We start from the raw sequence: 13,848 nt of genomic DNA, 5'->3' as shown, positions 1-13,848 counted from the left end.
ATTGGTCTTGGGACCCACTTTTTCTTTCTCAAACTTGACTTGTCTTTTACAATTTACAATTTACCTTTGAACTTGATCTTCTGATTTGATCTTCTTGGTGGATTTGGTAACATAATGAATTTGGAACTCTTCCTTTTTGCTGATGGAAATTTGAACTTAAAACACTTGGAACCATGAGAATTATTACAAATTAAAACCATAAAATTACATTTTTGCTTGAATATTCAAATTACAAACTATTTTGCTGATGAAATCTTGTTTATTCTTACTCCTTCACTTGCTGGTCTTTTATGTAGGAGATGGTGTTTTAGTGGACCTTGGAAACCCTAAGACCTAATGGAGATTTTGAGTGGTTGTGACTATGATGAAAATGACTGTCATGATGAAGACAAGTCATGACTAATGGTATACTTTAGCAAAAGGTGAAATGAGCCAGCAAGGGGTAAATTTCTAAAAGGAGTAAAAGAAGCCCTAATTCAACCTTCATTGACCAAATTTTTGCATGATGACCTAGTGGAATGAAAAAAATTTCAGAATGGGACCCTAATACGATATGAAAGAGTTATTTTTGATCACTTTCAAAATGTTGCTCGAGGAAGCCCTCGAGCGACAAAGGGACGCGATGATGGATAACTTTGCCCAAATCCTTCGATGGCTAACCACAAGCGATGCATCTTCATCCAGCAGCCACTCTGGAGGTGCTACTCCTTATAAGGTACAAGTTAACTTCGATATTCCCATATTTTAAGGCTTGATTCATGCAGACGATGCAGATAAATGGTTAAATCTATTGGAAGGATATTTTTCAGTTCATGACTTTTCAAATCGAGAAAAGATTACTTTTGCACTTCTCAAATCCACCCCACATGTTAAGGACTGGTGGGAAACATACTGTGAACAAAAGGACGAGAGTGAACCCTCACTGTTTTCAACCACACCCACTTGGAATTATTTCTGAGACACCATCAAGGAACAATATTACCCTATCGGGAGCTATGAAGATAAATACATAAAGTGGACCATGCTACGGTAGGGAAGGGACCAAGACGTGTCAGAGTTCACAAATACTTTCCATACCCTTCACATGAAGTTGGGCATCAAGGATATTGAGCGGAATTTGGTGCTCAAGTATCGCAATTGTCTACACGAGTACATCCAGGGCGAGATGGAGTTCCTGGACATCTCCTCACTTAGCACGACATATTGGTACACTGTAAAGATTGGGCAAAACTTTAAACAGAAGAAGCGGGACTTTGGATATGTGAATCCAAAACAAGGAAAAGGCGCCCCCAAACCACAAAAAAAGTACTAAGCGAAGGTAAGGCTACCTAAGATAACCCGTAGTAGCCACAAGAAAAGAACAACACCATGAAGACGAAGAAGGACACGGGGAAATGGTGTGAGTTCCATAAGAGCTCCACTGACAATACAAGTGAGTGTCAGGCCAAGCAGTCACTGGTGGCCGAGCTGAAGGCTTCCAAATCATATGCAGGTTTTGACTCTAAATTAGAACCTGATAAGGGAACTAACAAAGGGAAGCAGATCATTGATGTGGAGCCCAGTGCCATTGTGGCCACCACAAAGATCCATAAAATTGAGCCTGAAGATCCAGAGGAGGGGGAATGCCTCTTCCACTCACATATGTGGGTGAAGGGTTCTTCGCTATAGTTCATTGTCGACAACAGGAGCCAAAAGAACCTCATTTCAATAGAGGTCATGAAGCACTTGAGCCTAAATACTACAACACGTCCACAACTGTACACCATCGGGTGGCTTCACCAAGGACGAGATCTTTGCGTCAGCCAACAGTGCCGCATTCCATACAACATCAAGCCCTTGATGGATGAGGTATTGTGTGACATTGCTCCTCTTGAAGTTTCTGATGTATTGTTAGGACAACCATACTTTTGGAAGCGACATGCTGTATATGAGTCTAGACCTTATTATGTGATTATTACTTTGGCTAATAAGTTGGACATGATACGGGAGGTAGCCCCACCTACTACCATCTCTTTGATCATTATAAAGTAATGCAATAAGATCATTTTCCAGACCAGGAAATTTATTTTTCTTATGATTCGCCCCCAAGGTAAGAAGAAGGTTGTGGCCATGGCTTCCAGGTAGGGCTCCTCTGCACAATAGTAGCATATGGACAAGGTCATCGAGGAGTACATGGATATTTTTTCCTCACCCAAAAGGGTACCTCTGCACTGTCAGGTCAAGCACTCCATCGATCTAACCCCGGGCGCGTCCCTGCCCAATGGACCGATCTATCGATGCTCTGTTATGGAGAACGATGAGATCAAGAGGCAGATTCATGAATTATTGCAGAAAGGGCACATTATGCTAAGCTCATCACCCTATGGGAGCCCGATTATATCGATACAAAAGAAGGATGGGACCTAGAGGCTGTATATTGACTATCTGGTGCTGAATAAGATCATTCTTCTGAATGGGTACCCAATCCCGTGAATTGATGAACTGGACCAACTCAAGGGGGGAAAATATTTCAGCAAGATTGACTTGAAGTTAGGTTATCACCAGGTGCCTATCTAACCCTCCGATGTGTGGAAGACTGCCTTCAAATCCAATAAGTGCCTTTTCGAATGGTTGGTCATGCCATTCGGATTGACAAACTCCCGTGCAACCTTCATGAGATTGATGGATGAAATATTACGACCCTTCACCAAAGAATTCATGGTGGTTTATTTAGACGACATCTTGATCTTAAGCCAGTGTTGGGAAGAGCACCTCCACCATATTCGACAGGTCCTTCAAACCCTTCAACAACACAAGATGTGTGCTAACTTGGAGAAATGCACCTTTGGCCTGACCCAGGTTCAATATATGGGGTACATCATTGATGAGCAGGGTGTACATGTGAACCCATCCAAGATACAAGTCATTCAGGACTGGCTAGCCCCAACCACTCTCACATATCTTTGCAACTTTTTGGGTCTTGCCAATTTCTACCATAGGTTTGTGTTAGGGTTATCTCATATCACTTAGCCTTTAAGTCAAGTCACCAAGGGTAGAGCAAAAGAAAAGTTATTTTGGTTGCAAATATAACAGTGAATGTCCTCCGAGTTGAAGAATTGCCTTTGTTTGGCACTAGTGCTCACATTACCAGACCTGCAACTACTATTTGAGATTGAAACAGATGCCTCCGACTATGCTATTGGTGCAGTTCTTATTCAGTATGGGCATCCAATGGCTTACCACAGTGAGACACTTTTAGACACAGTCCGAAAGTACCCCACTTATGACAAGGAAATGTATTCCATTGTTCAGGGCTGCCATCAATGGAAGCATTACATTCTAGGGAAGGAAACAATCATCCACACAAAACAATGGCCTCTACAGTTCATACAGACATAAGGGAGGTTGCAGAATGATTGCCATCAAAAATGGTCCACCTATCTGCAACAATTTCATTTGAACATTACGTATAAGAAGTGAAGCACCAATAATGTCGTTGATTGCCTCAGCCGACTTCCAGTCATGGCACTAATCACTATGCTCGATTCCTGTGGGCATGAGACATCGGGGTGGCCACATCTTTACAAGAGCGATTCAAAATTCGACAGCATGTACTAGACACTCCTGGAAGGGAAGCAAGTTCCAAATTTTCACCTCCAGGATGCACTCTTATGCCACTTGGGACACATCTGTCTTCCTTCAGGTGAGCATGCCAAGATAATTTGGGAGGTGCACTAGAGTCGGGTCACTGGACATTTCAGAGTAGAGAAAATAATGGCGGTATTGCAAAAGTATTTTTATTGGCCGAAACTTCGTCAGGATGTTTGGAAGTACATTAGATCCTGTACCGCCTATGCCATTGTCAAAGCACCCATCAAGAAGAAAGGCCTGTATACTCCTCTACTTACTCTAGTCGGCCTTGGGAATCTGTCTCCATGGATTATATGTCGGGCCTTCCTTCTACTAAGCATGGCAACAATTGTGTTTTTGTGGCCGTCGACAGATTCTCTAAGATGGCCATCATGGCGGCTTGCAAGAAGAGTATCACAACATAGGCCATTACTAAGCTCTTCTTTGAGTGAGTGTGGGTACATTTTGGGATCCCACAATCTATTATCTCAATTCGAGACAACAGATTCCTGAGTGCATTTTGGTCAAGTTTCTGGTCAATTTTGCATACAAAAATTACTAAGTCCACGACTTTCCATCCCCAAATTGATGGCTAAACAGAGGTTGTCAACATGATGATTGTACACATTCTATGCATGTACAACTCAAAGCATCCACACACATGGGATGACAATCTCCCCTAAGTCCAACACAACTACAACAGAGCACTCCACAACTCGACAACCCACAACCCCTTTTAGGTAGGGCTGGGATTTCATCCATTATGCCCCATTGATGTGGCCATACCATTTGCAGCCACTCAGGTAGATTCGGATCACGTACAGTCTGAAGATGAAAGGGCTAATAGATTCATTGAGCACATTCAACGCATCCTCCAACAGGTGCATGATATATTGGACGGAGCTAATGCTAAGTACAAGCAACTCCATGATCAACATCGAGTGCCGCACAAGTTCTAGGTGGGCGACAAAGTTTGGCTACATTTGCGGAAGGAGCGCCTTGTTGGATTCCACTGCAAGCTTCGCCCGTTCCGATATGGGCCATACACCATCACCAAGGCCATCAGTGACAATGCCTTCGAGCTCAACATCCCACTGTTCCTTGGTCTGCACCTAGTGTTCAATGTAGATCGCCTTCGGCCATACTTTCCACCATTATTGGACACATCTGACATTGCAGAACAGCTCACGCCAATAGAGCTCAACCCGCACTGGATGGAACGGGCCACAACTGATCAAATCATGGACACACAGATCAAGAACACTCGGTAATAGAGGATACAACTATATCAAGTTGTCAAAGCAAGTCAACTCCTTCACCAAGGCAAATGGCTCACCAGGGACCAAGTTCAGCAGAAGTTTCCTCATCTCATGGAGTAACTCAATGCAATGGGGACCATTGCTCCCTAAGAGGGGAGGATTGATCCAAGTGGATATTGGTGGCCACCCGCCTATTCCACTTGGACCCTCACCATTGTTTCTTTCAGTTTTTTAGTTTCCTTAATTGTAGCACAGTTTACTATTTTTGGCAGTTTTTCGGGTCCTGAACTTCCGGAGCCGTTTTGAGGCCCTAAATGACATTTTTTTTTTTTGGCAAAATTCAATCAATGATTGCTGTGGCGATCACATTGATCACTATAGTCCTCAGAGAGATCTTTCTAATGAGGTATCATATGCGTCAAACAGAGATAATATGACCAAGTTACGACCCCGGGAAGTTGGCTACCCAACTAATCCAAACGGGGCCCATAAATTCTTGGTGTTACATCTCCTTGGGTTAGGGTTTTGGTTTTTAGGGGTTTTCTCTTATTTTTCAATAATAAAAAGGCCCTTGAGCCTCATTGTAACTCAGTTCAAAGGCATGTAGCCGACACATCTCTTCTCAGAGATAAGCTACCATCGTTCAAGCTATCTTATTTCCATTCTGTTTGTAAGCATAGTTCAATGTTTTTCTATTAATGAAATGAAGTGTTTTTCTCCTACATCTCTGTGTTTGTGATTATATCTGTAAGTTGTAGCGTTCATGTTTAAGTTTGGATCAATTTGATTGTTTCTTCACTTGGCATACACTTATGACTTTTTTATGTTTAATTTTATGAAGTTAATAAGTAGAGTTTTGGCACATATTGTTGAGGTAATTAGCTATGTTGTACCATTCTATTTTATGCGCATGCATTCTTGTGGATAACAGTGTATAATCATAAATATTCCTATAAATTTCAAAACTCCATTCCTTTTACAACACCCTTTTTACTATTTTTTTAAGCCATAAATTGTTTATATTATACCATAATGTATTTCAACTTTACCTATTTTGTAAGACATAATTAGCCTCTTTCATTTGTGCATATCAAAACTTTGTATACAGTTAAAAAGAACACTTAGGGATCAAATCAATTGGGGTTCATCCCTTTATCTCACTTAGACTTGTGAGATTCGAGGGTGTTGTCACCAAAAGCATAGAAAACTCTATTGGTCAACACTACTAACTGTGTTATCAGAGCGTCTCATCAAAATTCTCCTTCCACTTCTTAAACAAGATTTCTGAGATGCTCAACCTCTCTGAAGTAGAGTGGGTGTCCATTTTCTCCATGGAAGTATTACGTAGGTATTACCCTTCATGGGTGAACTCAATAGAAAATTCATTAGAACTTAAGTATAAAGGAGTGTCAGGTGCTATAACTCTTTGATATACATGCAAGGTCCAGTAGTAGTACTTGCTCAAATATCTTATGGCGTTAATTAAGGAGGAACAACTGTGTCTTTAGCTATATTACTTGACTACCTAGGTACTAGATATTTGTTTCTTAAAGTGTTTGTTCTGAATGTACTATAGCGACAAGATAGCCAATTATCTTTTCTAGAGTTTGCTTCAGGTTTACTTAGGGGACTTCCCATATACTTAAAGATACATGGAAGTGAACTTCAATATACAATTACTATCGAATGTGGTACTACTTGAAGGAGTACCAACAAGGGTTACAAGGGTTTCCAACAATGTGATTCCACTTGTATTTCTAATGTATATTCTTCCACTAGCACAATTTTATTTGTAAAAGAACATATCATTTTTTATTAAAATATATCAAAATCTCTCTCTCTCTCTCTTCAAAACAGCTAGTTAAATAAATAAATAAATAAACTCTTGAAATCATCACTAAATAGCTTCTGCAAGGTAGAATTTGAGGCTAAAAATGTAAAATGATCACAACTTCTAGTATGCTTCTCAGATTGGCTGATATAACCATAATTATGAAATTCCACACTTTCTTTAGATCAACTAGCTCTAGTTTGATTGAAATTCTATCTTTATCAAATAATATCCATCTAACAAAAGTTGTGCTTGCCAATAGAGAAACCCCTAACAAATTGTCATTTTAAATTGCAAATAACTTCTTTCCCAAACCTTGTTTTGGATGAATTTATTTTTTACACAATAAATTTATTTGAAAGAAAGTAATTTCTTAGATTACATTCTCGAAATTTTACAAATATAGTCTTATAAATCAACCTGAATTCATCCATCTTCTTTTCTTCGTAAAAAATCAATGAAAATAAGGAAAACAAAACTTCCACTTTGTGCCCAAGAAAGAGATTTGATATCATTTCTAGTATAACTCACATAAAATATAGTATAAAACCAAAGAGTAGAGGAGAAGAGAGAGATAAACGCTAAGAAAAATATATTCGATTGTAAAAAGTAGAAAATTGTGTTCACTTGCACTTTTAATGGGGTAATCTCTGAGAATAATGCTCCAAATACATTAACAATTCTTAAAAAAAAGTCACGACATTATAATCAATATATGGCTATTTATGGAGAATCTTAACTACATATGAGCCCACTTATAATGAGATGTTACTAGCTAATTTAGACCTTATTAATAAACATGCCCCATTTTACAATCGTTCACTATTAACTAATGCTTTAATAGACCTCATGCCATGAAAATTGCTTAATACTTTAATTAAAAATTGAAATAAAATTTTTAAATTATAAATTTAAGGAAATTACTTGAGTTTGAAGACAAAAGTATATGAATTTTTTTTTTTAAATTTACATATTAAAACAAATATTCATGATAAACAAAGAGCAACATTTTTCAACCTAACATTTTCCTTGCAAGAATAGTAGACAACATAATTCCAAAACCTTAAGGAAGTTTCGATTCAATGGCAAGACATTGAAGGGAATATATTGCATTAACCTTTTAAATTACTTAGAGTCATTACTAAAGATAAAGAAATATGAGGTGAAGAACTTACATGAAAATCATGATTCATATGCTAAAGGTAGTGAGGCTTCTAAAGTGTCAATTTCGAAAAACCTTCATCTAATACTACTAGAGTAGTTGCGAGCGTGAGAGCTTTAATATTATGTGCGGTAATGTAAAAGTTGAAAATCCTTCATTGAATACTACTAGAGAGCCATAATATTCTTTTTGGTAATGAAAAACAATGTGTTGAATGGATGATTTTCGACTAATATAATGAATGTTGAAAGTAGTGTCTTTATCACACATTAAAATGGAGTTCCGTTCATATTGAATGCAAAGGATTGAGAGGATCATGGAAGGGAATTAGCGTTAATTTCACATGATATAGACGAGAGATGGTGGCCAAGAATGCTCATAAAATATATTTCAAACCTTTTCATGTAAAATTTAAAAGATTCTCAATTAATGTTGATTTATGTAACTCGGGAAGTTGGTAATTGGAAAAAAATCTGCAAGGCTATTAAAGGAAATAAAAAATTTAACTCTAAAAGTATGAAGTTTACTAAAATTTCAAAGGTTTATGTGGTCATTTTTCTAATGGTTGGTTTTTTAGGTTAAACTTATAAAGCGCAGGTTAGCAACCTCATGGGGATAGGAAATTTCAATGGTTGTAAGTGCTTTAAAATAATTTTATTTTCCTTAAATGATAAGTTCATTTGCCTTAAATGATAAGTTTATAATAGGAATGATATTTATACAGTTATGAACATTAATTTAATTAGTTTTAAATGAAGTTTTATTTTTGTGAGTATCACTCAATAATTTGAGTGTTGAGTGGACTATTCAAAATCATGAGAATTTGGATAGATGTGAGTAATACTCATGGATATAGTTCACATAAATAATTGTTAAAATAATATGGTATATGTTGGACAAGAAAGCCCCTTGATAGTTAAATAGAAAGATTCAAGTGATTTCTAAATACATAGTTCATAAGGCACAATACTTGTTATGGTTTTGCAAATGAAGCAATAAGCTAAGTGAGCTTGATTGTGGGGATAACTACATATTTAAGTGCACTTGAGCTAGAGGAGTCTTGCAATGAGTGACCTCCCAGGAATTTCTAGTTACCATATGCAAGACCAAGAGGTGTTGATTGATGATATGCAATCCATTTCATTAGTTTCAATCCTACTTCTTCATTCCTATGAACATCACCCAATGAAATAGATGCTAAGTTAACTGTTTAGAATCATGATAAATTGATTAGCTAGGACGAACACTCATGAATATAGGTCATAGATTACAACATAAATAATTCTGAAAAAAATGTTTGATATGTTGTATTGTGGAAGCCCTTTAATGATTACATAAAAGGAGTCTAGTGATTTCTAATTGAAAAGTTCATAAGGAAAATACTAGTTACGGCTTTGGAAATAGGGTAGCAAGCTAAATAGGCATGGTTATGGAAAAGAGTCCGTAGTTTAGTGCTTTTGAGTAAGAAGATTCATGGGATGAAAGACCTCCAAGCAGGTTCTATTAGTACTAGGTGCAAGCCTTAGAGGTGATGATTAATGTTACACAATTAATTTTATGAGTTTCAATTCCACTTCTCCACTCCTCTGACCATCACCACATGCACTAAGTGCTAAGTAGGATCATAAATTAATGACTTACCCTACACCAATAATATTGAAAATAATATTTCAAACAAAACCATTTCTATACCAAGATTAACTAAGATGCATTTTTTTTTTTTTACTAAAACATGAATCCAAAATATTTAGAAGTTATAATTGTAGTATAAATTAATTATTCTATTGAATTGAAAGGAAACATAGTAACATCAATAAATGATAGTAAACTTATCATTCAATTTTTTCTATATTCTAAGTGGTAATCTAAAAGATAAAATCAGTTAAAACATATTATTTTGACCATCATTATATGTAAAAAATGAAGATTCAGAAAATATAATTATAAATATAAATATAAATTATATATATAATATTAAAAAAACATAATAATAAAATAAAAACAAAATTTAATGATTAATAAAATAAAAATATTGTAAAATGAAAAATCATAGAGATTAGTTAGGTAATTTACTTAATGAAAAAAAATGTATTAAGTTAATTCGCAAGAAGACATTACCAAAGGCTAAAATTTTTCTTACTCTATTAAAAATGTTTTTTCTAAAATCATTACAAGATTTAATTGTACTCTAAAATATTTTCTAAACCAATAGAAATATTAATTTATTATGTACCATTGTTTCAAACCACACACAATTTTCTAAAATTATTACAAAATTTAATTTGTACTCTAAAATATTTTCTAAACCATTAAAAATATTTATTTATTATATATAACTTTATCAACCACACACAATTCAATGGATCAACGTATATCCATTGCCAAAAACACAAAATGCCACAAAATAGACCCAATTCAATGGATCAATATATATCCATGGCCAAAAACACAAGATGCCACAAAATACATAAAAACTACAAGGTATGAAACCTTTTAACGTAACAAACAGGTTGGCCCCAATGTCCACCTAGACATCCTTATTAAATTTACTTAAACAACATGAACCTGAAAATAGTAGTGGATCTTAAGGTGATACCATTCCACAGATGAACCTGAAAATAGTAGTGGATCTTAAGGAGATACCATCCCACCCAAGTATGTCCATGAAACTCCAAAAGTCGAGCATAGCGGTGTTAATCTCTGCCACAAAAAGTTGGAAGGATAAGATAAAGTCTAAAAGTCGAGCATTAGTGGTATTAATTTCTACCCAAAATAATAAAAGGATACGATAAATGGTAGAAGTGAAGCATTAGTGGGATTAATTTCATCCACAAAATGAAAGAACAAGATAAACCGGGAAACCAAAACTTTTACCTTTATATATTTATACGGACTGATATTGAAATCACAGTAGAAGAGTCATTTCTACATTGATAGCAAGAGCAATGCTATAAGCAGAAGCACATCTCTCCCAAGCCGCAAATTCATGCATGGTGGCTTTTCTGAACGATTGGTTGGTACCGAACTATTGGGTGAACTATTGGGTGGTATTGCTGAAGGAGTAGCTGCCGAACAAAATGTATTACTATCAACAATAATGTGTTTATTTCAGAATATAAGTAACTGGCACTATAATTGAATCTCAAGTACCCATTACCATGATAGAATTGGCAGAAATTAAAAGAAAAGAAAACGAAATATTACTGGAAAGCAGGACATAGCAGCTAGCCAAATAAATTGCTGTAGAATTATTTTCAAGCACTCTCGTTGCATTCGCGAAGCAGGTAGAGCAATCGGCGGTGGATATATCTCTGTAGCACTGAAGGAGAGCGTAAATCGGATGTCCTGAAGAATCAACACTCGCTCCTTCCGCGAACCTCTTTGTTGATGTAGAAGCTATACCAGACAGATTGGAAACAAGATCTCTCAAAGCCATTCCTTGCACATCCATTTGTGAATCACTAGTAACCATATCTACCAAGAAATCAGAGATGAAGCTGCCGTTCCGGTAGTGCAATTCGCACATAGGCAACCACAGTATACATTCAATGCTGTTTGTGCACCATAGAGAAACATTAGGCATTACAGTCTGACAACAATCGTGGCATTCCTTTTGCGATGCGTCTCCCCTACACTGGAGAAACCCATAAACACTGTTGGGAAAATCACCATACGAAGAAACATTCATCCCTGTGGAAGGCGTGTCGTAAACAAGATTAATCAAAACGTTGTCCAAATTTGACCCAAATTGGTCGCCAATCGTGTACGTCTCATTGCCATACGAAGCTAGGGCTATGAACGGACTGTTGAATTGGCCCTGAGCTTGTGTCTTTCGCAGCGATATAAAAAAATGGCGAATAGCGGAATCATAAGATAATTACAAAAGATGGAGCGCCATAACCTACTACAGTGCATGCCGAGTGTACCCATACTGTCAATATACTACTGCGTAATGCGTTCAATAGATAGGCAACCAAACAGTTGAGATCCTGTATGTTCAAAAACAGGATCTCTGGATAGGAATTGCAGGAGTGAGTGGATTCAACAAAAATGGGTTCAACAAAAAAATGGTTCCTTGACCTCTTCCAACAAAATTGGTTCCTTGACCTCTACAAAGTTTGCAGCTGTCATATTCTATTCCTTTCCAAGTTTGCATTTGATCGTCATATTCTTAGAAAAATGCGCCGCATCTCTCCATCAGAAATTTCCATGAAAAATGCGCCGCATCTCTCCATCAGAAATTTCCATTTCTCTTAAAAAAAATTCAAATTTTTCGATCTCATTCTTATTTTTTTAATTGGCTCTTATTTTTGTTTCCTTCACCTATTTCAAGTTTGCACCTTCTATTCCATTCCAAGTTTGCATTTGATCGTCACATTCTTGGAAAACAACAAAATAGCTCTCTCGACACCTTCCCCTTCTTAATTGGCTCCATGAAAAATGCAGGACATTTCTCCATCAGAAATTACCAGTTCTCTCATGACGACCGCCCTTATTTCATTCAAAATATTATATTTATTATAATAGAACAAAAAGAATTCAAAATTTTCAATCTTACTGTTATTTTTTTAATTGGCTCCATGAGAAAAACCCCACATCTCTCCATCAGAAATTACCCGGAAAAAAGTCTCAACATGACCACGCTTAGTTTATTCAGTTATTATTATAATAGACGGGAAAAAATCAAAAATTTCGATCTCACTCTCATTTTTTAATTGGCTTTGTGAAAAAAGTCTTACATCTCGCCATACCGTTCTCTCGGCATGACCACCGTTATAGGATTATAATAGATAAAAAAAATTATTCCTTTCAATTTCCTTTATTTGCAAGAGTGTTGGAGGACTCACTACATCCCTATGGAATTCATAATTTCCATCGTGGAGATCTTAGTTACTGGTTAGGAAAGTTTATTAACACCAATGTGTTTTGGTGTAAGGTGCATAAACAATATTTTGCACATTTGAAGGTCAAGAATTGGAAATTGTTGAGAGATTTGATTTGGAGATCAGAATATTGGAGAACTGCCTCAATTGTTGCTATAGCTACAAGGTGAAATAATGGAGTTCCCATCTTCAGTTCTTCTTACTCCATATAACTACTTCCAATGGAAGCGAGAGATTTTGCTTCAACTCAGAGACAAACACTTGTATTGGATAGTTATGAATACAAAAGTTGAACCTAATTCTACCATTGAAAATTCCAAATACTTCAACATAATGGACGAGGTTTTTGGTCTTCTAGTGTTGGCCATATCTTCAATATTGTGTTTTCATGTGGACACATGCACCACTCCGAATGAAATTTGGACAACTTTGGAGAATTTATTTGGAAAGCGGAATGAGATGCGGGCACATATTCTTGAAAATGAGCTAAATTCCTTAGGTCCAAACAACTTTGACAACATTTAGGATTTCTTTACGAAATTCAAATCATTGCCTCTACAATTACATGATTGCGGGATCGATAAATCCAACTGAAGGTCAATTGATCCCTTCTATTTTGTCTAAATTAGGTCTTGAATATCTTGCTTCTATTTCCACATTTCATACAGTTAGACTTGCAACTAGAGATAAATTGAAAATTCCCAAACTTGATGCATTTATTGAGTCTCTCGTTCATTAGCAAGATAAGTTCATCAAGATGGGTTCATTAAAGTCTTCAAATGCACATGCACTTGGCATGCATGAGAAACGAAAGTCCAAGTCAAAACCAAATCAACAATCCAAAGGAAAAGGAAAGGCAAGAGATCCAAATCCAAGAAAAAGAGGAAATCCAAAACCTCAATATGATTCTTCTAGCTCTAAGGGTAAGAAGTGAAAGAAAGGAAATTCCAAGTGTCCTTATTGTAACATAGGCTATCATCATGAATCCTCTTGCATGCAGAAGACTATTGATTTGATAGCAAACACTCTTCAGTAAAATAATCTTGGTCATCACATTCTAGAAAGTGCCAAGAAGAAGACAAAGGATAAACCATCAGAAACAAG

General features: G+C 36.5%; 1 protein-coding gene across 1 annotated transcript; it reads right to left on the bottom strand.

Moving 5' to 3' along the window:
* Positions 1–10,741: 10,741 nt before the first annotated feature.
* LOC149210087 (cysteine-rich repeat secretory protein 38-like) lies at positions 10,742–11,878 on the bottom strand. The gene is made up of 2 exons (XM_089394355.1): positions 11,066–11,878; positions 10,742–10,926 (listed from the first exon to the last, which is right to left on the bottom strand). The coding sequence occupies exons 1-2, from the start codon at positions 11,547–11,549 to the stop codon at positions 10,787–10,789; spliced, it is 624 nt and encodes a 207-aa protein (XP_089250481.1). The 5' UTR covers positions 11,550–11,878; the 3' UTR covers positions 10,742–10,786.
* Positions 11,879–13,848: the final 1,970 nt, after the last annotated feature.

The sequence above is a fragment of the Pinus tabuliformis genome, chromosome 1_2, assembly GCF_031772625.1.
Source record: "Pinus tabuliformis cultivar Carrire ecotype Pingquan chromosome 1_2, CPIR1, whole genome shotgun sequence".
NCBI classification, from domain to species: Eukaryota; Viridiplantae; Streptophyta; class Pinopsida; order Pinales; family Pinaceae; genus Pinus; species Pinus tabuliformis.
This window is presented reverse-complemented; position numbering and strand designations above follow the sequence as displayed.